The following is a 24653-nucleotide window of genomic DNA, read 5'->3' as shown; positions in this document are numbered from 1 at the left end:
AATCGAAGAGTGATACTTGTCCTGCAGGGGCTGATGGCATAAGAGTCAAATAGGTGCCAGACACGAAAGCAAATCAGCTCTAAAGAAAATGATCATCTCCATGCTAGTATTCTGCACTCATGCCATGTGGGGTGATGGGGTGCTTTGCAAGGACCTTCACTCAACCATCTCAAAGCACTTATGGGAAACGAAAGGACACTTGTTATGGCAAATGTTTCAATAGTTTTTAGCTCATCCTTGAGTCTAACAGAGAACCCAAGAGTGAGAAGCCTGGTGATTAAAAAATAAATAAATTTCCTTTTATAAAATAAACTTTCCATAGCAAAGTAAAGCCAGAGCAGTGCATTCATGGTACAGCAACCCTTGTCACAACCCAAGGTGCTTTGAATGTCTCTATCCTTGTACTCCTCAGAAACTGGTATTTATTTATTATTCAGAATTTCTTCCCCTCTCCTCACTCCTCTCCGTCCCATAAACCTCCTCGCCTTGAAGTCTCTCCCAATCAGAACAATCAAATGATAAGATTCAGACTTGCCTTTCAAATCCACAACATACAGATGTTCAAGCTTATTGAAAATAGGCTAAACTCAATCTTGGTGCAATTCCATTGACTTTGCTGGAATGACTCCTAAAAGGAATTTCACCCGGTTGAGTTTCCCTGCTGCCCCTGGCATAGAGGGTTTCTAGGCTAATGGAGAGACAATCTCTCGCAAAGCCATCTGAACTTCCTTTTCCCCACTTTATTGCTCCCATCTCTTCTCAGGCTGCCATGGTTCAAGGGAGTCCTATATGGTTCTGACATTTGGAACATTTCCTTTGCTAACTACAGCTTCCACTCTTGTGTGCATATAAATATTCAAAGTTCAGTAGTTGTCCCATGTCGTGAACCCCCACCTTGGGTGCCGGCTGCATTTGCTCTAGTAGCAGGAGCTCTTTTTGGTAATCCTGAAGTTCTTTTAGTTCTGTCTTGGTCTCTTAGGGGCCACTGAAACTCTCACTATTCTCCATGGAAAGAATCCCTTTGTCTTCATTGGGAGCTGCCTGGGGGCTTTTGTGTCCTCTCTGTTTCCTGTGCATGTTTAATTCATCCCTTGAGAGATGAGTAATCTGCCTAAGACCGTGCCACAATCTTTCCTACATGTTGGTGGAAGGCGTTAGAGTTGGCACTTGACTGGGTCCCCACCTCCTTTCTAAACAGGTTAGGAATACATTGCTTTGGGGGCTGACAGAGAGGCAGTGCTAAGGCAGCCTGGACTTACCTGTAGGGGGAGGTGGTGGTCCAGGAGAGATAGTCTGGGCTCAAGGAAGTTGGCCTGGGGGCCATGGGCTGTTCAATGGCTGCTTCTTGGCTGTAGGACTTGAGGAGAGAGGCGGACCGGTTGGCTAACATAGCCCTCTCGTTGCGGCGGAACTTGGCCCGTCTGTTCTGAAACCACACCTGGGGGCAGAGGGGCAGCACCGTTAACCAAAGCCCGAGTGAAGGCAGAAAGTGGGCATGGAGGTGCAAGTGAGGAGAGGGATCTGCCCAGTCTCCAGATAGCAGTACCAGTCTGACTGCTCAGCATGGGACCAGGTTAATACCTAGCCAACTTCAACTCTGCAGTGTCTCTGGGAATGAGTCTGATGCAGGCTGTTTCATCAAAGACTAATGCATCTGCCTGCCATGGCACAGTCTGTAAGAGTGGGCAGTCATGCCTGTGGAAGTTGTACCCTGCCGGGGCTTTAGTGAGACACAGGCTCCAGATGGCCCCAAGGGATACTGGGCTGTGGAAGGAGGTGGAGGCCTGCTTTCTCCACCCCTTGCAACCTCTGCTCACCTGGACTCGGGCCTCACTGAGGTTCACCCTCCGTGCTAACTCCTCTCGCACAAAAGCATCTGGGTAATGTGTCCTCTCAAAGACTCTCTCCAGAGCCTGGAGCTGGCTGCTGTTGAATGTGGTGCGGTTCCTCCTCTGCTTCTTCTTCCTCTTGGTAGCACCACAGTTTGGACTCAGACTCTCATCTGCGGGGAGTTCAAAAGAGACCATTGCAGAGAGATTGGGTACAAATGACTTCCAGAAAACCCGCTGCTCCCTCTCTGCCCTGTTAACACAAGCATGCTCTGAGGGGTGGGGGTGGAGGGGGAGGCATTTATACTCAGCGGGAATGGGAATGATCCAGGTTTTAAGATCTCCTGGCCAACCATTGCTGGGACTGAATAGTACCAAGACCTTGAGATTTCTGTTCACATGTAGTCTTTGTTTCTATCTCTGTTCACTCATGAAATATTGAACCCAGGTCTGTCACTGGTCCATCTTTCTAGCAAAAGTTTTTGGGCACAGATCCAGGCCTGAATATAGCAAATTGTGGGCTTCAGTTGGGGTAGCATTCATTCTCACTTTGTCTCTAACATGATCAGATGGGGGTAGTGCATGCAGCCCTGTCCTGGAAGTTGTTTACGGAGGCCTAGAAGGGAGAATATGTTGTTGGGGGGGAGGGGGCTTTTAATTCTTTTTGGAAATCTTGCTTAATTATTCTTTCCCTGAGTGAAGCATCTGGCTTCAATTTGTACCTAATGGCGGGAAAGCATTTTTGAATTGTTTGAAATGTTAATAGGTTTATGACATCTCATTGATTTATAGCAGGGTTATGTTGGGTTTGTGCACTATATGTCAAAATCAGAGGTTATGAGGTAGCACATCACTACCTCCCTGGCTGTACTGAACAATTACTTGGTAAACGGGCTATGGTCGTGCTGGTCACGGGACCATACGCCGGCATCAAAAGATGTTACTGCATACAAAAACCAACATAAATTACACCGAGGTATATGATGAACTGCCCAAGGCCTCAGGCACTCGGAGGAGTGACAACCTTCTGGCAGTCGCTTTCTGATCGTTTTCTTACACATAGCTTTATATTCTGTGTCAGCTCTGTAAGTCCCTGGAGCCAGAAAAGGCCAAACACCAGCAAACACCCAATACGGGGGAAGGATGTTTTGAGAGGTGCCGTGTTTTGGGTTCGACATGAAATAAAGGCGAGGTGCATCCAGGAACCGAAGGAGCGAGGAGGACGTGCTTTCCCCTACCCAGGAGCCGGCCGTCTGGGCTCCGCTGCGCTTCCCATTTGAAGGCTCACAAATAAAATTCCGAGAATTCCCTCCCCCGGTGATCGTGCAGAGAGCCTCAAATGTGCTGCCAGCCTCTATTTTACAGTTGCCCCTTTTAGCGAAACTCCTTTTTTGGTTTTGTTTTTCTTCAGAGAGTGAATGAGCCTCTGAATTAAAAAAAATAACTCAAGTCTCTACTCTCCCAGCCCCTTCTCGGAGCCTGGGCCCAAACCCAGCCAGTGCTTGGGAGCCGTCTCTGGTGGACGGGGCCTGCAGAATGTGATGAGCCCTTCCCGCGGCTTTTGTGAATCGTGCTCTTGGGTTGAATGGGAAGATTACAGCCTGGAGGTTGCTAAGTCCAATAAAAAGAGGACCTTCCTCCTCCTTCAATCCTATAGCTTTTTCATTGCGGTTATATAGAATGTGATTACATTTCTCGACAGCCCACGTGGTTTCATGCCTGTTAAAATATGTCTATAGCAGTGGTGCTCAACCTCTTTTCCCTGTGGGCCGGATGGACAGTTTTAGGTCTGTCCATAGGTGCTTTTGTATATTGGGCAGGTGCAGCTGGGCCTGATCCAGCTGTGTGGAGGAGGACAGGAGGGCGATCTGGCCCCAATCCAGCCATATGTGGGGAAAGGGCATAGCCCAGCCCTGACCTGGCCATGTGGGAGGGAGGACTTGAGAGTCTGACAGTATTAATTGCCACTGCTTCTCCATCACCAAATTTCTCAACCTCTGGGATGCATGCCATGGCTCCATGGACTAGGGTTGGGATTGAGCACCCTGGTCCAGAGACTGACTTGCTTCTCTCTCTGCCCAAATTTGGTCTGCTAAAAGACATATAGATTTCCCACTTGAAGCAATTTGGGGAGAATATGCTGTCACAAGAACCCGTCCAGTCTGTCTGCCTCCTTTGCACCCTGGCCAAGCAGGGCTCTTTACAAGAGCTGATCCCTGAAGTCAATAGAAAAACTCACATGGAATTTAATGGGAGCGGGTCCCAGCTCGATCACAGACCGGCGGTGCCAGATGATTTCCGTGCAGGGCTGGCATCTGAAACGAGCCGGCGCTGCATGATTCCATGTGCAGAGCGGGACGGATCATATTTTTGTCTGAGCTTTGCAAAGTCTAAGGACACGGAGATCCAGGATTTTTGTTCGGGCCCCACTGCTAGTTTCAAAGAGCCCCTAAAGCATGTACGAGAGAGATCTTCTCCTGAACCGCAGAAACCACACAGGACATTCCAGGGACGCTCTTAAATGCTATTGTGAGCTGGCGAAAGCCTTTCCCACCTACTCAAATGTTCACTCGAAAGATAGCTGCATCCTGGCCCGGCGCACAGCGTACCTTTGTTCCCAAAGCCCTACACATGAGCCCTTTGCTGCCAGACGAATTTTTCGTCATGTGATTTCCCCCCCCTCCCTTCCTCCCAACTGCGCTGTTGATTGCACATAGGAGGCTCCGCGCCTGGGCGTACCTGTCTGGCTCCTCTAATTAGCTTCGGACAGGGTTCTCCTGCCCCATAATGAAGCAACATCTTTTCTCACTTAGCTCACGCTTTGGAGCGCTTCCCATGCGTGGGATGACAGGACCAGATAAATGCCACTCTAATTGCCAGTGGCATGCATCTGACAGGTTTACAGCACACGGGGTTGGGAGCGATCTCCCATTCTAGAAAAAGATGCCTTACAAAGCTGGAATCAGCCTTCAGGAACAAATATAAGCAAATGTCCCATTTTCATGCCTTCAGGGAATGAGGGGGACTGAACTGAGTGAAGGCCAGTCCCCACCCCCACCTCTGCCTTGTACAGTCGCACATCTGGCCCCAAATCCAAAGCTAACTCTGCTGCCCAGCCACTGCTTTTTCATGCCAAAGGCTTCCATGCCATCAGATAACCTCATCAGCGCTTGACTTTCCGACTCACAGGAGGAAGCCTTGCTTGACTGGCTTCTCTGGGATTTTCAACCAGGAATTAGAAGTGTTTTCCCATACTGATGCTTTTCCAAGAATAAGACTTGTTAATTATGGAAACTCAGAAATAGCTCGGCACCATATTCCTTTCTTCCCGCTCCCCTCCGCGAAGGGCTTCTGCAGACCTTGCTCAAGGGAGGGGACGTAGCCACGGAGGGAGTTTGCAAGTTTGCCTTTGCCATAGTTTTGTTAATTTGTGGCCCCATTTGGAGACACTGACTTGATTGTCCAACCTGGAGGTCAGAGGGGACTTTTGAAACATTCCCCCCAGCCGCCTTTTTATGGTGTATTTATCTTCCGCTGATTACAATTTCCTCTGAGGGGAAAAAAATAAAGAGGGGGGTAGGGAGGGAAAGGGATAGCATTACTGAATAATGAAAGATGACATTGCAGGGGAAAAAATGGAGAGAGACCGCTCGGGAACTCGGGGAAGAAAAACAGAGTTGCCAGGGGTAATCGGAGTGAAGTGGAACGCAGCGGCATGGAGGGAAGCTGTAGTTTCATACCAGGTTTGCGTGTGTCTCGGACAAAGCACAAGGCAGATTCTCGCTGTCTCTTTAGCATCACATCTGTCCCGTGCATCACTGGAGTCTGAGCAGTTCGGTGATGAAGGCTGGGATTATCAAAAGTCCCTGAAGAGACGCAGGAGAAAAAGCCCTCTGAGCTTGCAGTGGAACTTGTGTCTCTCCGCTTATGCCTATGCAGTAAACTTACCATCCTTGCCAGCAGGGCCCTCAAGCTGCTCCAGACAGGAAGCTTGCTAAACTGGAAGCAAGGTATCTCTGGACAGCGCTTCGGGTGGACTAATTTGTGCAGCTTAGTGACAGTGTCAGTTAGCCTACCCACAAAGTAATTAGCCTGTCCTGCTAATTAGCTGCACTTTCTGGTTTAGGAGGCAGCTCACACCAGGCAGCACAGAATGCTTAGCATGCCACCCCTGGGAACAGTAAGTTTTGTGGTTAGACATAGCTGTTATCAGCTAGTGGGTTTTGAAAATCCAGTCCAAGATCTAAGCCTTCCAAAGGAATTTGTCGGGGATACTCAAGTGTGTTGGATGTCCAGCTCCCAATGACTAGGGGGGAGGAGAGGGGGGATGATGTTTGCAACCATGCAAAAGTGACCTAAGAGTCTATTTACTGTTTTGCAAACCTGAGACAAGGCTCCAATGTGCCTCCATCATTGGAAGTCAGCGGGACTTAGGAACTGAAGTTACTTCTGAAAAATGTCAATGCCCCCAAATTTGAAAATTGTAAAGCCCCGTGGGTACTTCTGAACATTTTAGCCTGGGGGCTAAATGCTGTCAGGCTCCTTTGAAACAAACAGCCCTTAGATTTCTCTTCTTCTGAGCATCACATTCCTCCATTGCCTACTTCTCTACATTTCTCCTCTTCCTTGCCATGATTCGTGTGACACTGTAATTCCATCAGGCAACTCAGTAAAGCAGTGAAGGTGGTCTGAGCCTTCTCCCAAAGACGCTGATGTGGGTTTTGTCATTTGCTTCAACGAGAGCAGGCTTGGGCCTGCAGGTTGGAGGAAAACTGCTCTCTCAAAATAAAGATCTGACCCTGCATTGCAGGTGCAGTGCCTGCTGAGGTCTTGGACAGCGGGATCTGGTGCCAGAGCCTGTCCTGTGCTATTCGTGTTCTGTGCAGAGCAGGTCCATTCTTCTGATTTTGCATGTTCCTTCTCTGGCTTTTATCGGTTTTCTTTAGGAATCCTGTGCTGAGCGGAGACATCAGAAAACCAGCTGCACTTCAGACCTACAGGGTTGAACTCAAGGAGTGGAGTTTCTTGATTCCTTCACCTTAACTTATCTCCATCGAATTTTCCATTACCTAGCAAAAGAGCTTGCTCCAAGGGGCTGCGGTAATGGTATTCCATCATGCAGGCCAGCGTCTTGTTCCTGTCGTGGCCATGCTCAGAGGGATCTTTTCTCTTTTGTGCTGGAATTCAGTCCTTGAGGCCTGTCTGCATCTTCCAGATGGGAACGCTGTCTCTCCTGGCTTTGGTTTCAAACTGAATTTAAAGGAGCATTGGCCTAAGTTCTGAAGCCGGTTGGAGCTGCCCAAAGCCGGTGAGAGCTGTGCCTCTGAAATTCAAGCCATCCGTTGTTTATTTAGGGCCTAATCCTGTGGCTCCAGGAAGGCTCTGAGTACAGGGACAGCAGGGATCTGATCACTGTGCTGCCAAGCTTAGCTCCATGAAAGCTTGTGGTGGCCTGTTGCCTAGGGAAGGTTGTACAAAGTTCTCGTGGTTCGCCCAGGATGGATTGGCTGGCACAACAGTCCTGGTGCTACGGTACTCACAGTTAAATGGCTCTGCTGCTGTGAGGAAGGGATAGAGATAAGTCTAGGGGTTAAAATAAGGCAAAAAGAGAGCAGAAGATAAGTGTCCTGCCTTCCCCCTGGACTGGGCAAGCTCCTTCTCTGCACTGGCTGGTGCAGGAGAAGGTGCTTGTTCCCACAGTTTTCAGCCACCCTTGCTAACATGCAGCCCACTTTGCTCGTAAACCGTTACGATTGGGACAATGAATACACAATCTTCCACCCCTCTGATGCAGCAGTTGGGGGCCGGAGGGGTGGGTGCGGATCCGTGCCCATGAGTGCTGCCATTAAATCTCGCCTCGTTACGCTACAAGGAAGAAAAGAACCTGGGCAGTGCACAATCTCGTGCGTTATTTCACATGATCCATTTATTAGCGAGCAGTTTGCCAAAGGCCTTTTCAGCTGTACTTCTTTCCCCCCAGCCAAAGGATCAAATCTTCTTTGCAGTCACTTCCGCTCTCTTCCCTACCTTCCCCTCTCCCATCCCAGCAATTCCTTTTTTTCCTCTCTTTTTCAGTATAATTTAAGGGTTGAACTAGCCTAAAGGGAATTAGCTGTAAATTCTTCCTAAGACAAATAAATTCAGCCCTCTAAGTTTCTGCCTTTTTCAGACTGTTGAGAGACATTTTGCGTTTGTTTTCCTTGAAATAATGATCACGGCATATATGACCCTGAGGCTGCAGCCGGCTCTAACCAAATAAATAGCTTTTATTAATTAACGTTTATCCTTAACAAATAAAACCCCAATTTGATCTCGGCCGGCTGAATTAGCAAAAATAAACAACTGGTTCTCTGGGCACTTGATGTGGATTTAACAAATTAACGCTGGGCCTTAATCAGGGAAGCCGCAGGGTGGTGGAGCCTTTTACAGCCAAGAAATCCTTTGGAAAAACAATGTCTTTCGTTTCTCCCATGGTCTGTCTCAGTAAACATGTGGACTCCCTTTATATAGTCCAGGGAAACCAAAGGAGCTATCATAATGATGTCCACATAGACTTCATGTGCAATTGTTTAACTCATTCCTTAAATCATGAAATCAATATTAAATGTCTCCCTTTGGATTAATCTGCCAAGTAAATGATACAGGCCTGCAGAGTAGATTTTTTTTTTCTAGATCTTTTTCTTCCCTTGAACAAAAATAATTTGCCCTTTTGCTAGTATCTTTCATCTGAGGAACTCAAAGCACCTTACAGATCTTAATTAATTCAGCTTCATACATTCTTCCCAGGAGGGAGATGCATGGAGAACCTGAGCACAAGGAGGTAAAGTGATTTGCTGAAAGCCGTATTTCAAGTCAGCTGAAAAGAGAGCCCAGGAGTTCTGACTCCTAGTCACCTGCTCTAACTCCTAAACATCACCAAGTATCCTCAATATTCTCATTTTCTTTCTGGATCCTGATTTGGGAAAGCACTCCTGTTGCAGACAGCAGGGGACCATGTGCCCAGCTTCAAACCCACTAAACTTTTGGTACAGGCTTGAACAGGAATGGATTGCTTTCCTGATCCAGGAGTCTCACAGAGGAGGAAAGCAAAAATCAGGTCCTGAGTTGTCTGGAGAGCTCATTTCCCTACTCTCACCACTTGACTGCACTGAATTTCCTATTTGACAGTTATAGATGTGATGGGAACCAAAAACTCTACCATAAATATTTAATCTGCAGAAATTATGTCATGAGGTCTGTTGTGCCTGAGCAGTAATGAAGTTCCTGGACTTTTGCAAACATTTGCTTGCCCCCGCCACGTTGTTTTTAAGGAATCCGTCTATTGGATTTGGCCTGTGCAGCACAACACAAATAGAGACTGCAGAAGTATGTACAGGACTACACTCGGGCACAGCCTCCCTGGAGCTTGCCAGCGTCCAGGTTTTGAACTGTCTGCTCTCACTTGGAAAGCCAGCTCAATTTGTGTAACCAAGCTGAGGTTTGCTCTGGGACCTGCTTTTCATCTCTTAGGCTAAGACATACAATTCGATATGTTGCTTCCTGGGGTACAAGCTTTTTTCTTCCACCCTGTGGTTGCACAGCTGTTTGCCATGGAAGGATTCCTCTGCCTTACGTATGTGGGAAGCAGTTAAGATTCATTGGGTCATTGACAGTGGGAGCATCTACGTGTTCATTAATGCGCCTTGGCTAATGTGCATTAAATTTAGTACCTCCATTGTGAGGTACTAGAAAAAGGTGCATTAGCCTATTTTAATGCTCATTAGTGAAAACACATATTTTTTTATGACGCTTTAATGCACATTAAAATAGGCTAAAGAACATTAAAGCATGTGTAGATGCTCCCAATGGGTTTGACCCTGCAGGATGAGGAGAGCTTCCGGTGAGGTTCTCCGTACACCCAGCTCCCATTGATTTCTCTCAGCACCACAGAGGATCGGGCCCTACAAGGCCAAACCTGCTTCCAGCCAGGTCAGCAATAGTGCTTGTGTTCGCTCCAGGCTCTGTGGCAGAGATTTATTGGTGTTCATGGTGGTATCGCTGTAGCCCCCAAGTGAGGTCAAGGCTTAGTGGTGACAGGCGCTGCACAGACACCTTGTGAGAGACAGTCACCACCCAACAGAGTTTATCACCTCAATTAGACAGGACAGACAGGAAACCAAGGGAAACTGTGTCTTGGAAGTTCTAGTGCCATCTAGTATCTGGCAGGCAAAGCTGGGAAGATTACCCAAATCTCCTGAGAATCACAGACAAGCCATATAACTAGCCTGCCTCCCCACGCCCCACTTGAGAGCAAGTCTAAAACTACCTTCTCAAGATCATGAGGTTACCAATCTGTACTTTGGTTTTGACTTTAAGGTTCCTTTTCTGCTACTTCTCAGAAAAGGCCTTGCCAGCATGAAATGAGATGAACCACACAGCCTTCACTGAGAACTGCTGGCTTTGAGAACATGGTGCATTATACCAAAAGGTGATGGGCCAAGCTTTCAAACAAAGGCAGAGGACCAGCCACTGTCCTCCAGGAGCTCCACCCTTGACCTTGCGCCTACTAAGAGCTGGATCTTGTGCCCACTGGAGCCCAATGGCAAAGCTCTAATTAACTTCCTGGTGCAGGGGTTTGCCCTCAGTTGGCAATTCCCTGGCTAGACCAACATTTATGCAATAGGCTAGAGAGCCCTGATTTGGTGACACTAGAATCTTCCATGAAGCACCCACCCACCTGGAAAAAAAACAGACAAAAAAAGAAAAAAAGAAAAAAACAAGGAAACAAAACAGTTTAGGTCCATTGAGCAAAGGGATTCACAAGTCCATTTAGATCCATGTACCAAACAGGCCAGGCACCGTAGTCTGATGACTGAGAAAGATGGGCTGTGCTGGGTACCATCAAAAGCCAGAGCCTTCCCATACTGGCACCCTTCCCAGTCCCCACTTAGACTGGGGACTCCCTGCAACAGGGGCTGGGCCAGCCCAAGGGAGCAGTGGAGCCTGGTCCCAAGTCATCAGGGCCAGGATGGAGTATCACTAACTGCTTGAGCTGCGCCTAGAAGCAGGTACCCACTTGGCCTGCTTCAGGGGCCCTCTGTATCAGCCATGGTTAGGTTTTTGGAATGTGTCAGGGATTTGCGTGCAGCTTTACAGGCTCCCCATTGAGCTCTCTGCCAACAGTGAAGGCCCTGGGGACCTGTGAGAACATGCAATGCAGACCACGTGGCTACAGCAGTGGGTCCCATTTTGATGAAGCAAACTCAGTAAATTGTCCTGCCTTCCCTCTGGTGCCTTTGACAGCAGGATCATGTCTTGGATCATGGCGGACAGCAAGTTCTCATTTGTGCTGAGATAACCAAGCCACGGCAGATGGCACCACCCTGTGAGAGCGAGCTGAAATTGTCTTCCCAGTGCAGAGACCCAGATTCAGACCTCTTCCCCAAGCAAGCCAAGCTTAGCTATAGGGCGTATCTTTACCTTCTTCCCCAAGCAAGCCAAGCTTAGCTATAATGCTTATCCTTACCTTCTTTCTACCTCTCCTATTAAAAGCCAATCCCTGATCAAGCCAGTCCCTCATGGGCTATTCTGTTGCCAGAAAAGCATTTGAGGACTAAGCGGAGAGCTTTTATGGCAGTGATTACTGTGCTGTTTGCATAAATCACATACTGTACATTCAGTCTGATTGGATCCCTGAAGGATCAAGTGTCCACTGTGAGCCCAAGCTGCAAAGCACCAACTTGGAGTTAACTGGCTGGAAGTAATAGGTCGTTTTCCTTGCTCTAATATGGAGACGAGGGAAGCTATCTTCCTGGATCGTGCACAGCTGGCCCTGATGATCAACACCTAGCGGAGAGAAACTTTGGCGTTCAGCAGCGGCGTCAGGTTGAGGGCATGCCGTGCTGCTAGGAACTGGAGCAAAACCACCCGACAGGAGGAAATATGCAAGAAGCCCTGAGACTTGGCTCTGGGAGCAATACCCAGCCCTCCCACCACCATGGCTTTTTCCACTCTGCGGTGAGTTTTCGAACAAAAAGCCACGAACGAGCTCATTGTGGAAGGAACCGAGCTCAAGAGGAATGTGTGTGCGGGGGGAGGGAGAGTCCAGAAAACTGCTGAATCCGAAGGAAACTTTCCTGGTGCAAGTGAAGGACATGAAAAATTTAAGAGGGGGGCAAGTCTCGGCTACTGTAGAAACATTACAGCAAAATGTTTCCGAGGATGTTTCACCTCATTAATTGTGAAAAAGCTGAAACGCTGACACGTTTTTACAGGCTGCCAGTTTTGCTGGGGAAAAGTGTCTCTGTTTAAAAGGAGCAGCGAAAGCCCTGACTGAGAAGGAGGCCAAAGCTCTCCCGTGAGGGTCTTTCCCTTCCACTCACTGACAGGCAGCAGCAGACTATTTTATAGTTATGGAGCTGCAGGCTGCACCAGCCAGAAACCACCCAGACCAGCCTTTCTGTGCCACAAACTTCACTGCCACCCTTACCCATAGGAATCCTTCCCCATGGGAATAAACCCACGAGCCTCAGTAAGGCTATTTGGCTGCTGGATTGGGTCCTGAGAGCAGAATGATCTCCGATTGTAAATTCTCTGGGACAGAGACTGCCTATATGTTTTGTGCTTACGCAGCACCTGGCACGTGTTTGTGTTCCCAGCTACTTCTTCAGTACAACTAATAAATGATGACAGATGCCGCGAGTCTGACCCTTGGCCAGTGTGATGCCACAGAGGTCCACCAAAGTCAGTGCAGCTCCATTTATTTACACCAGACATGGATCTAGTGCCCATGCAATCACTACATTCGTGCTGATGAAATCCTCAGACTACCAACACATATTTGTAAATGAACTCTAGGCATTTCTTCCAGCGGGGCCTACAGAACTGTACTTCTGCCAAAGCTCTCTAGCAAAGCATATCCTCAAGAGTCGCATGTATATGGGCAAGGCCAGGGCACAAGCGAAGCTGTTCTGGCACAGAGACACTTATGTACGTGGAAGTCATTAATGACTAAATGCAGTGCATTTGCCCAGCTGGGGGGGAAGGGGGTGAATCAGTAGGGAATGGTGTGTTCATGTTCCAGTTTCTAGGAGGGCTCTGTAAGCAAGAGCGAGTATCATAAATAAATACCAAGGGCTGGCCATGGAATCACAGCATTAGTGCTCCAAAGGGTTAAAACCATCTGCTTTCCAGAGCTATTAGGGGCTGGAGGAGCTGGAAAAGGTGGTGCATCTCAGGCAAAAACATTCATAAGTTCCTACAAGACTCAGGATCCTAAGTTTTACTGTATTCAGCCACTGTTAGGCACCTAACTACCATTAACAATTTGGCCTGAGTCCCTTTCAAAACAGAACTTAGGATCCTAAGTCCCACTGCATTAATTGGTAATTGTTATTTTGCTGCTACAGTTATTTTCAATGGAGTTATTTTCAATTACAGTTATTCCTAAGTTATTTTCAATGGAGCATGCCTGCAAATTGCAACTGTACTCGGCACCCTTAGAGCTGGGGAGACAATGCTCTGCGTTGTCCAGGGACAAACCCCATCACCAAATAAGAGGTTGAATCAAAAGGGTTGCTCGGTGCTTCAGGACATGAGTAAGTTTGTTCAGTACCTAGTACACTGCTAAGCACAGTGATGTCTTAGTTCATGACTGGGCTTTCAAGTGCTACTGTAATACAAGTCATCAACAGTAATCGCCAGAGAGCAGTCCTCCACTTGGGTGGCTGAAGGGCCTCAATGGGTAGCAGAAGGTTTATGGAGGGAGGACTGTTGACACAAGTGAAGGTCACACCTTTATCCCACAGCCAAGGATGGGAGTGTTTGAGCCTGGGGCTTTGGTTTGGGCTCCTTCTACATGAGTCTTGTCTAGGTCTCTGACTCTTCTCTTTGCAGTCTGTTGGCTGCATCCTGGAAGGTGGCAAGGTGTAGCCACCCTTCCTCCAAACTTCCTCCACTGCCACGTGTGTGTCCGTGTGCAGACAGAGTGAATTTTTGCCTTGTAGTGTTTGGAAGTTGAAGCTACTGGACTGACAGCTATGGGCCAAGAAGCCTTCAGCAGCACAGGCACTACACAGGGCAGGCGTTTTCTCAGGAGAGCTCCATTTTCATGGCTGCAGACCTCTGGGGCGAAACTGCCATCCTGGAGCGATTCAGTCCTTTGTGTGCTCACGTGGAGAAACTTGTCCAATGGGTACTAGGCTGAGCCCAGCACATTTCATGCAGATTTCTCTCTCTGCTACAGCCATGCACCTTAAGACACTGGTATAGCTGCCCCTTAATGTACACCCCAAAGGTGTTACCTGTAGCAGCAGAACGCAGGTAAAAAACACGAGTACAAATCCATGGTGTAGCTCAGGATGGAAATTAGGGAGGGCCCAAGCTGTTCATGGATGACCATGACCGAAGGCCTGTCGTCGCAGCAAATTGTTGGTATTGCAAATGATTGAAAATGGGCTCAGAGCTGGTGTGGCCTAGGTGGGCTGTGTCTCTCCCAGGCCAACCATGGCTATGTGCCATGTGCAAGCCAGGGGATGCAGCAGTTTTTACCGTGTTTGTACTTTTTGCAGTGGTGCCTGACTGGAATCAGAGCAACTTCCCATCACAAACAGCATGCTAGTTGCTGCATTTATATCAACAGGCCAGAGCACATAAGGACTGAGATCTGTAACCAGAGCAATGGCTCAGGGCTCCCAGTGTTTGGAATTATTGTCTGCACATGGTTAAGGCTGGCATTTATTGGGGAATCCAGAATGGCTGTGAGCAAGCTGTGCTGCTCTCTTGGGTCAGTGATTTGTATACCAAAACTTCCCTCCTGAGGCCACCTCCGTGCACCACCGTGGGTCACTACAACCCAGAGCTGAGCTTTCAAGAGCTGCCAAGTGAATTACATGCATTCTAAAAAGGCTGTAATTACTGCCTTGCACAATACACTGTAATGGCTCCAAAGTAGCCTCTTTGGTCTATTGTGTCAAATCTCCTGCAGTTCTATGACAGATGGAACTGCAGCGGAAATCAAATCACAAAAGAAATGGAGTTTGGGTTGCACTGGGTCTGGCTTTAACCCACACAAAAAAGGGAAGGTTAAAATTCAAGCTGTCTGCTGCTTGCTTGGGTGAATTCACTTCTTCTTTAAAGTGTCGTGAACTAATTGAGTGACATGAAGGGATGGTCTCCCTACTTGTGTGTGTGACCTTCTCTTGGGTTCCCCTGGCTGGAGTGTGCTTCATCCATGCACTGCCATGCTGGGTGGTTTTTGGTGTGGTTTGACTGCGTTCATTTTTAGGGGCTGAGTTCATGGGTTTGTGGTGAGGGCTGTGGACTAAGAATTGGGAGATATAGTAAAATTCCTGCCTCTGCCACACTGTCTGGGGGTAACGGTGACAGGTCTCATGGGTCCAGATCCTCCAAAGGATTTAGGCGCTTACATCCCTTTGAGGATCTAGCCCTAACTCTCCCTGTGCCTCGGCTCCTCACAGGAGTGGGGGTCACGTTACTGTATTTAGAGACTAAACTCCTGGAAGCGAAGACCATCTCATGTTCTATGTCCGCATTGCCCAGAACAAAGGGGCACGGGTCCGAGCTGAATTCCCCCAGACACTACTATCAGAGAAATACAATAATATATGCCTATTTACACAGTGCTGTTGCTGTTCCTATCCCAGTCTGTGCCAGCAGTAGTTAGCAATTTTAAAGCTCTCTTCCTCCTTGGAGCACTTTACCAAAGTTACCTAATTAAGCCTGCAAGATAATATCCCTATTTTGCAAAGGGGGAAAGTAAGATTTAAAGAGGTTAAGGCCTTGCATTCCTAGGTCGCCTGCTCAAATCCGGTGCTGGCTGACAGCAGTCCAAAGGCCTATTTGAAAGGCTTTCTACGTGATCTCACCCTAGTCTGTCACACACCAATTAATGCAGTGGGCATTAATTGGCCCCTTGTTGGCAGGCTCAAGAGAAAAGCTAAGGGCTGAATGGGCTATGGAGATTGAAAGCAGCAGAGAAAGACCCTGGAGAGCACAGGGGCAGAATGGCGAGGGAGTCTTGCCCTGTTACTACTTCATCTGTGAATAAACAGAAGGCGCCAGAGCTGGGCTAGGTTCACTGGGGACTGAGCTGCAGAGGAGTGGGAATCATTCAGGGTCCTTCAGTTTGCACCTATGACCTTCATTCCTATCCTTATTTTCTCATTTGGTCTTCTTGTCTGCCTTTATTTGATTTTGGTAGCCTCGGCAAAGGAGACAGGTCTCCAGCAGATCAGTTCATTTCACCAGATCCAAATTCACTCCAGAGGCAGTGAGTGAGTGTTCAGAGTAGTTTAGGAGTCTTATCCACATGGTTCTCATTAAACCTAAAAGAAGAATCATTGACACTGCTTTCAGGATGTTGGTGAAGCCATGGGTAAAAACGCTAGAGAGAGAGACAGAGAGTACAGATGTTTTAGAGGGAGGAACCACCCCAGGAGACAGCAAGATCTACCATACAGCAGAGATGAGGCTTCTTTGTTGAAGTGGCTTTGACCACAAACCCGTCTCCAAATACTCCTGAAACTTCCTGAAAGTCTGATTGGATTTTTGCCTGTATAGTTCAGGGCCTTTCAGTTTTGTAACCATTTATGTCATATCAATATCATTACTTCTGCTTTCCTTTTGTCCTTATTTATAATGGATCCAATCATGGAATCATTTTCTCAGGCGAAACTCAGCTGGTGTTTCAACCTCCCCCCACCTCACCTCACCTCCCCAAAACAAAACTCAAAACCAAAAATCAGAGCCTAGAATATAACTGAAGACCAGGTTTTATTCTTGTACTCCCTATGGTGCATGGCATGAGTCTGTTATCTCTGTCAGTCAGTCAGAGGTTTCTTCTGGACAAGCTGGCTACAGTCTTTTAGAGTTGATTGTAATGCTCTGTTCTCGTGTTTCCCCTGTTACAGAATGGATCAAAGAAACTGATTTGCTTACCTTATGGTAGGCAACAGGGTGGACGGGTCGTATCATGACCTGCATTGCTGAAGCCATGGCCTTTCAGCATGTTATTATTAGACAAACTTTTACGCTGCCTTTCCTATGAGGAACTCTGAAAAGCAGGCATTATGTCCTTAATTTTAGTAAATGGAGGGATGAGCCATTGCAGAGAGAAGTGATTTGCACTAGGCAATGGGCAAAGTCAGGGGCAAAGCCTGAAACACAATCCTGATCTCCTGATTCCTGCTCTTCATACCACACTAGTGTGCCTCCTTTTGCTCTTGCATGCTGGAGATGAAAGATTAATGACTAAATCACTCCAGCTCTCGGCACAGCTGATGTGAGCAAGTCCCTCCCAAAGCGGGGTCTGTTCCTGGAAGGCTGTGTTGGCCTTGCCAGAACCAGGAGAGCCAGTGGGAAGGGACTGAATCAGCCCAAGCACAGAATGACATGTTGCTGCTGGAGGGGACCAAGAACTTTTTATTTTCTTCTCTAAAGTAATTGTGAGCCTCTGCAAGGAGTTGTCCTGGATCACTACAATAGTCTCCCTGTCCCAAAGCCAGCACTTAAAGGCTGGGAAACCATCTCCTGGTGGAAAAGAAACAATTTTTGGTTGTCTCGTGCATCCTCCTTGCTCTGCTGGTTAAAGGGTTGCACTGCAGCTACAACTGGGCCTCTGGAAACAGGCCCATGCTCCCCCACATGGGACTCATTTCATCTCCTTGTTTTGCTAACACATTTTATGCAGTGCATTATGTTTTGTTTTTTAAGTTTTAAAATTAGTAAGGGAAAAATATAGCTGAGAGAGAGAGAGAGTGACAACATGGGTGATAGTTAACAGATGTGCTAAGGGCTTCTGCTGTGGGGAAGTACAATCAGTTCAGACCCTGATGAAGGCAGCTTTGCTGCAGTCCCGTCCTGTAGCCCATACCATTTATGACAACCCTGTACACGCGTATAGATAACAGTAGTGCAGCGGGAGTCCGTGGAGTGACCACCCAGATTCTCCAGACAATGAAATCTTTTAACATCTCTGTATTGTCTTTCCTCATAGCACTGTGCAGTAAACCTTATCATCCCCATTTTACAGACGGAGGTAGTGAAGTGCAGAGAAGCGCAGCAGTGGTGGCCTTAGGATTGTTGGGGCCCTGGGCAAGAGAGGCATTTGAGGCCCCTTGGAGGCTTAATTCTGATGACCTATAAGCAAGTCGGACATTTGTTGCAAAATTTTGGGTCCCCCTGAAGTGTGGGGCCCCAAGCGGTCACCCAGATTGCCCTTCCTTAAAGCCGCCACTGAGTGCAGTGACTTGCCTAAAACACACTATGATGGGAAAGGCAAAACTAGAACCTGCCTGTGCCAACTCCTAGATCTACTCTAATTCACAGTGATCTCTCCACATACAAAAGCCACACGCTGGCACAATAATGCCTGAGTTCTGCCCTTGTCCTCCTAGCATTGGCTTGGATGCTTTAGAGTGTCTCTCAGTACATAGGACTGTGACCGTACAAGTCTTTTTCCAAACCCTCCAAGGCACTAAGATCTTCCTGGCGAATGCTCTTGACATAACAGGTGACACATTTTTTCAGTGGGATAAGAGCTGTGTAATTAATTAATGTTAATCAGATTCACGTGGCTGAATCATTGAAAATGTGACCCTTTGCTGGTTTGCAGATATGCTCCATTGAAAACTCTCTCATGTCTAACCAAAAAGCTGTTTTGCCTAAGTGGATAAGAAATATAATTATTCCCTCTGCATGGCTGGGGAGAGAGAAACACAGGGAGGTCAAGAACAACACTTTCAAACTTGGGTGTCTAAATGTAGGCTCTACAATAAGCAGTCAGAGTTGTAAAGAACCTAGAACCCTTGAAATCATTAAACTGTTGGCCATTTAACGTCCCCCCCATCATGCCATGGGCTCTGTGTACATGAAACCCCTGAGCCCACCATGATTAATTTGATGGGGCACCATGTGGTTGCATAGGACTGCTCATACGTGGGACACTGTGGCTCTGAGATCTAACTGGAGACCTAGGGCCCTAACTGGTGTGGTGGCATGGACAGTAACACCATGCTCAACATCATGCTGTGAATCACGGGCAGGACTGAGAACAGAGCCCATTTATTCTGTCTTCCAGGCCCATTTTTCCAAAGGCTTCTTCTGTACTCCAGGCCCAACAGAGCAAGGTTAAGGATGAAATGAAAGTACTGGCTCCTACTGAGCACTCTTCACCTGCAAACCTCAAAGTACTTTGTAATGGAGGGAAGCTGCAACATTGCCAGGCTACAGAAAGGGGAACTGAGCCATGGGAGAAGCTGGGAATAAGATATCATGCCCGCAGAGTCTTAGTGCAGCGCTCTATTCACTAACACCACTGCCTCTATTGCAGCATATATTGATGGAAGTATGTTTTAATGTGGGTTTAGTATTTATTTGTATTTTAAGCATAAATAGAAAAGCACTAAAACGTACCCCTGCTAGACCCTGCTTCTACTGACTACTCTAAGCTTGGTGGACCCCTCAGACCAGTCGGGTGTCAATAGTTTGCTGAGATTTTGCATAGTAAAAAGAAAAAAAAATTCAGTATGCATTGCATAGCATTCCTGCTATGCAAGGCACTGGCTTCTGTCCAGAGACCCCTGGCACTACACCCCCACTCTTCCCCAAAAAAGTGATTTCTTGAAATTTAATAAGGAGAAGCCCACAGTAAACCAATCCAGAATGCCATCTGGCACTGAAATCTAACACTACCCCTCCAGGTTAAAGCAGAGACCTAATTGCATTAGGTTTACTGCCAAGACCAAAGCAGTTATACATGCAGAACATTGTGGGTAAGTGTACAAATTGCCATGCAGGCACTGACTAAAGCTTGTAGTTCACCCCCTGCTTTTTTTAGGATCGTTCCCCACGGTCCCTTGCTGCTGCCTGTCTAACCTGAGCCTTGCTGCTCTGCAATTTTGTTCTTTCCGTCAAAGGCAGAGATTTTCTGTAGCAAGTGGTAATTCTGGGTGCTCAGCCTGAGACCTCAGAAAGTGCCAAGCCCCCCAGTGCTGAAATACAACCGTCTCCCCTGATGGTGCCTCAAGTGAAACACACCAAAATGGTGACAATCTGATGGCTTCTAAGAATTTTAGACAAACCAACTTAGGTAAGCTCATGGGAGAAGGTGCAGTGTATTTTCATGGACAGGAAGCCTCCTGCCCACATACGCTATGAGAACGACTCTGTGAGTGCGTGTACACACACACTCTGCAGAAACCTTAACCCTGCACATGGAGTTGCTGTCCTTCAATCTGTTTTTAATTTGAGGTTGTGGTGGCCTCTTGCCAAATTTATTGTAAACTATTCATTTTAATAAGTGGCTTGTATCTCAAACCCCGCCTCCCCCCTCCCCAAAAGACCATTTAACTGTTTCTAGGTTTAACCAAGTCTTGTTTAGCTTATGATAAGGAATCCACAAAAGGCAGATACAGCTTGCAAAGAAAAACAGTGCTTTAATGGGCAGGTGTTCGGAAAGCAGCCATCCGGCCTACTGCTGCTCACTGAAAGAGAATCAGGTTATATCAGTGGGGGATCAAAAGAAAATGTTCCCCAGATTACTTTTCTGAGCCATTCCACCCTGCAGGATTTCCTTGCCTTGTTCTTCCTGAAATCATACTCTCTTCCATGCAGATGGGGAAGTCCTGGCATCTCTAAAGTCAATGAGAACATCACTGTTCTCTTGAAGGGGACCAGAATTTGAAAGAATTAGCGCGCACAGAGCTCAGAGAGGGATTGTCTCGAGGTATGAGTGCAGGACAAGAACCTAGGAACTAACACGGACTCTCTCTGCAATCTTGGGCAGCTCTTTGAAGTCCAGAGCAGGTCTAGATGACACAGTGGTGAAAACGGCTGGTCTCTATCCGTTGCACGGGTACTAGCATGACGATGAGAGATATCCCAAAAGCTGTCAGCAGAGAGCCATGGGGCAAGGTCAGGGAGGGATGTAAGATGTTGATGATGGCAGGGGCAGGAGCTAGTGTGTTTTCCTGTAGGACTACTGATGTGAGCCCTGCTGAGTGGCAGCTGGGGGAAGATGAAAGAGCAATTGAGTTGCTCTCCTTCAGGGGGTCTGGCTCATCTGGTCAGAGGCAGCCGGCTAGGCAAGTGATCTCAGTCTGTGCCCCCTACATGGCCTCCGCCAGCCATGCGGAAACCCAAAGAGCGCCAGTGATAAGGTGATGGTGGTGGGGGTGTCAGACAGGGAAGCAGTTGGGAAGCAGCTGCAGTGCAGAGCAATTCATGGGCATGGAAAAAGAAAGCAGCTGAACCCGAGCAGAGGACTAGATGGTCCCACCCATGGCTCTGGTTGTTTCTGTCCTCCCAGCCCCAAGTTAACTGGGAAGCACATTGGGAGAAGTGGCTACTGGAGGAGATTCAAAGCTTTTGCTCCTTTGGGTTGGATGGCTCCCCTCATCTACCTAAGCATAGAGTAGGCATGTTAGACTCATGCAAACTTATCTTAGCCTTGGGTTGTCAACAGGCCTCAGACCTGACCTGTAACTTCCTCTGCTATGTCAGACCTGCCCCCCCTCAGAGCTTTTCCTGTTCACTTGGACTTCCTAGACTCCCAGTTCAGAAGGAAACTTTAGGTCACCAAGTTTAAGAGCCACATTCTGCAAAGGAGGCCTTCACACCCACGCCGGGAATTAGCAGCCTGTCATGTTCCTTGCTCAGCCTCTTCATCTCACCATTGACTGGTTCTGCTATTTACAGTGCCCACTGGGTTTCTTGGCACAAAGGATGGGATGCAGACGAAGCCCAACTTCCCTTAAAGTTCCTCAAAAGTATTTTGTTTGTGCCTGGGCAACAATCCACCTCTGAACCTGGGGGTGGGGAGCGTGAGCTGAAGGAACATTTCCATTCCATGCCACGCTCTGCTACCAAAGGCACAAAGGTTTGGATGTTTTATTTCCAGAACCTGAGTGTGACTGCTTGCTAATTCAAATGCGTAGATTTTTGCCATATGCCCTCGCCAGAAATATCCCCCCTTAAAAACACAAAGCTTGACTCCCAGGAAAAAAGCCATGCAGAGTCATTGTGGAGGCAACATTACATGTCAGTATCTATAACTAGCTCATGGAAGAGAGGTCTTTAATATTAAAGTGGGATAATTGTTACATTTTTCTTTTCTCTCTCTTTTTTTTCTCTTCTACCCCTTCCTTCCCGTCTCACAAGGGAAAAATGTAAGAGGCCAAAGTACCAAACCTTGCAGGAGAAAAACCACTGACAAAGTAAACACGAGGTGACCCGCTTCCTCTGATGTGCCCCATATGAAAACATTTATCGGAGTATCAATTTTCTTTCGTGTCCATTCAAACTGTCAGAGCACCACTGGGAGGGAGCCAAACTCTTTGCATGCATCCCCACAGGAAGAGGCTGGAGAGGAGGAAGGGGGGCTGGGGAATGGGCCTTACCTGATATAGGTTTTTTAAGCTGAGGAGGAATTTAGCCCTTAGGTAAAACTGCTTAAAGAGGGCTGAATGCAACGAAGAACCTGCTTGTGCACACAGGGTTTCCTGAGCGAGCTTTGCTAATTGTAGGAGATAACGGTATTTAGATAAACTTCCCTTCCCTTGCTGTTTCCTCCCTCACCCAATAGTGAAGTTGGCCGGAGCACCCCACATACCGTGGCTGCTCACCCAGGCCTTTGTCCTGGGAGGTGCAGAGCACATCTAGCCCTCACCAAGATCCGCAAGAGATTTCAGGCCAGGGGGAGAGTGCTAGATTTTCAAAGATTTTTAGGCAGGTAGAGATGCCAATAGGCTCTGATAAACCTTTACAAATTTGTCTGCTGGTGCCTTTCAGAGCATGCTTCAACTCTGTGCAGATGTTATGCTCTATCCTAAACCTGTTGATCACAAAGTGATGGGCTTGAGTCTGCGAAAAAAAAAAAGAAAAAGAAAACTTGTTTGTGTGTTTAGTCCCATTGATTTCAACTGTTTATTTGTGTTTGTCAAGGCAACTTGGATGAGTAAGGAATTTGCAGTAAGGGACTTGAGATTCACAAATGAATGGCTTTTCCAAAAAGAAAGTCTTCGTACAATAGCCGAAAGTAAACAAAAATGATCACTAAGTGGATCACATTTAAACAAACATGCAAATGGCATTGGGAAAGGGACACTGCCTGGTAGTTTGGTTTCAACATTTGCTTTGAGTTTTATAACCTCCTAATCCTAATGTAAATGTTTCAGTGTCTTTTAATTTAAATGAAAAGTTATTTTTTAATTTAAAAATTCCCCCTGCGGTATTTACAACCCCAAAATTGCAGACATGAGCTGGTCGCCGAGAAGAAGGAAGTGAAAATGGCTAGAAACTGGAGTGAAAGGACCTCCTTAAAACTGCTTAGCAGGAGTGCAAAGAAAGAACAAAAATGGCAAAGAATAAATTCTCTAATTCTGGGCATTTAATCACGTGAGGGTTATAACACCTCTACAGAAAACTGGTGGGTGGACTTATGTGCCATTTTAAAAATCAGTGTTCCAGTAATTTTAAGCTTTTTCTTTAATAACACATAATGGTTCCATCTTATTGAAAATTAGGGGGTTAAAATCCATTAGGGTGCTTTGAAAATCCCAGCCATTAACACATAATTCTACAGTTATGATCCCAAAGAAAGGTTTTTCTTTTTAATTGTGAGCTGTAGAAGTTTTTAGACCTGTCCTGTAGAGCGCTGTATATTTTTTAAACAGAGGGAACTACAAAAGAAAGTCATGAGAAGATACATTTTTCCAGCTTTCGGCACATTTGATGCCCAGTACAGCTATTAGGCATCTTAAAAAGTTTGCCGGGGCTTTGCGCAGTGCTCTTGCTTATTAGGTAAAGTGGAAAACCAAGGCAACATGGAAGCAATCTGCTAGGGCTCCTTCTGCCTAGATCAGCGGGTGGGCAATCCTGCTTTCTAGGACATCCCTCTTGAGTTGTTTAAGAAGGGTGCAAAGTTCCTCAACTTGCAGCCCTCTCAATAAAGAGCCAATTTGGGATCCAGTTCATTGCTCCTAACTGCCTGCCCTCCTCCAAGTACCACTACCACCACCATCCACTACCGTCACCATCCATTATGAAAGCATCATCATCCATTCTACTCGCAACACAGCAAGGTGACATGATCATACACGGTAAATACATTAAAACGATGATCCCTTGAAATGAAATGCAGATCCAGAAAAACTAAGAGCAGCTGACATACAACAAGAGTCAAGTCCCCCAAAGACACCCCAAAGCCCCACCTCACCCCACCCAGTCCCACTTGCCCACCTGCCCCCTTTCAGAGCAAACCCTGTGGCACATCTCAGCCCCCATGGGTATTTAGGGCTAAGTAAAATCTCCCCTCCCTCCCCGCATGCCAGGTATCACTCCACTCAGATATAAGCTCAGGGGCTGAAAATGAGGGTTTGAAGGGACCTGAGAGGAGGTCACAACCCCCCCCCCCGCTCAAAGCAGGACCAGCCCCAATGCCATCATCTCAGCCAAGGCCTTGTGTACTGGGATCTTAAAAACCTCCAAGGACAGAGACCCCCCCCCAATCTCTCTGGGGAGCCTGTTCCAGTGCTTCACCCCCCTCCTAATGAGCAAGGTTTTCCTAATATCCAACCTAAACTGGAGCCCATTGCTCCTTGTCCTGCCATCTGCCACTGAGAACAGTCCAGCCCCGTCCTCTTTGCAACCCCCCTGCAGGGTGTTGAAGGCTGCTATCAAATCCTGCCTCGGTCTTCTCTTCTCCAGACTAAATCAGCCCAGTTCCCTCAGCTTCTCCTCACCAGCAGCCCCCAACCATGGATGCGCCAGCATCTCAATGCCCCAACCATGGATGCACCAGTGTCTCAGTGCCCCAACCATGGATGC

At 47.4% G+C, this 24653-nt stretch overlaps 1 protein-coding gene across 1 annotated transcript in view; it reads right to left on the bottom strand.

Annotated features, from left to right (window-relative positions):
- The window catches only part of PRRX2 (paired related homeobox 2), a gene marked incomplete at its 5' end in the record, with an annotated part of 73593 nt that overhangs the window by 4551 nt on the left and 44389 nt on the right, over positions 1–24653 (bottom strand). Inside the window, 2 exons of the mRNA XM_019510295.1 lie at positions 1260–1438; positions 1818–2002. Of these exons, the coding sequence (XP_019365840.1) occupies positions 1260–1438; positions 1818–2002 (364 nt within the window). The remainder of the gene's footprint in view (positions 1–1259; positions 1439–1817; positions 2003–24653) is intronic.

The sequence above is a fragment of the Gavialis gangeticus genome, unplaced genomic scaffold (genome assembly GCF_001723915.1).
Source record: "Gavialis gangeticus isolate Ggan-Ray unplaced genomic scaffold, GavGan_comp1, whole genome shotgun sequence".
Taxonomy (NCBI): domain Eukaryota; kingdom Metazoa; phylum Chordata; order Crocodylia; family Gavialidae; genus Gavialis; species Gavialis gangeticus.
This window is presented reverse-complemented; position numbering and strand designations above follow the sequence as displayed.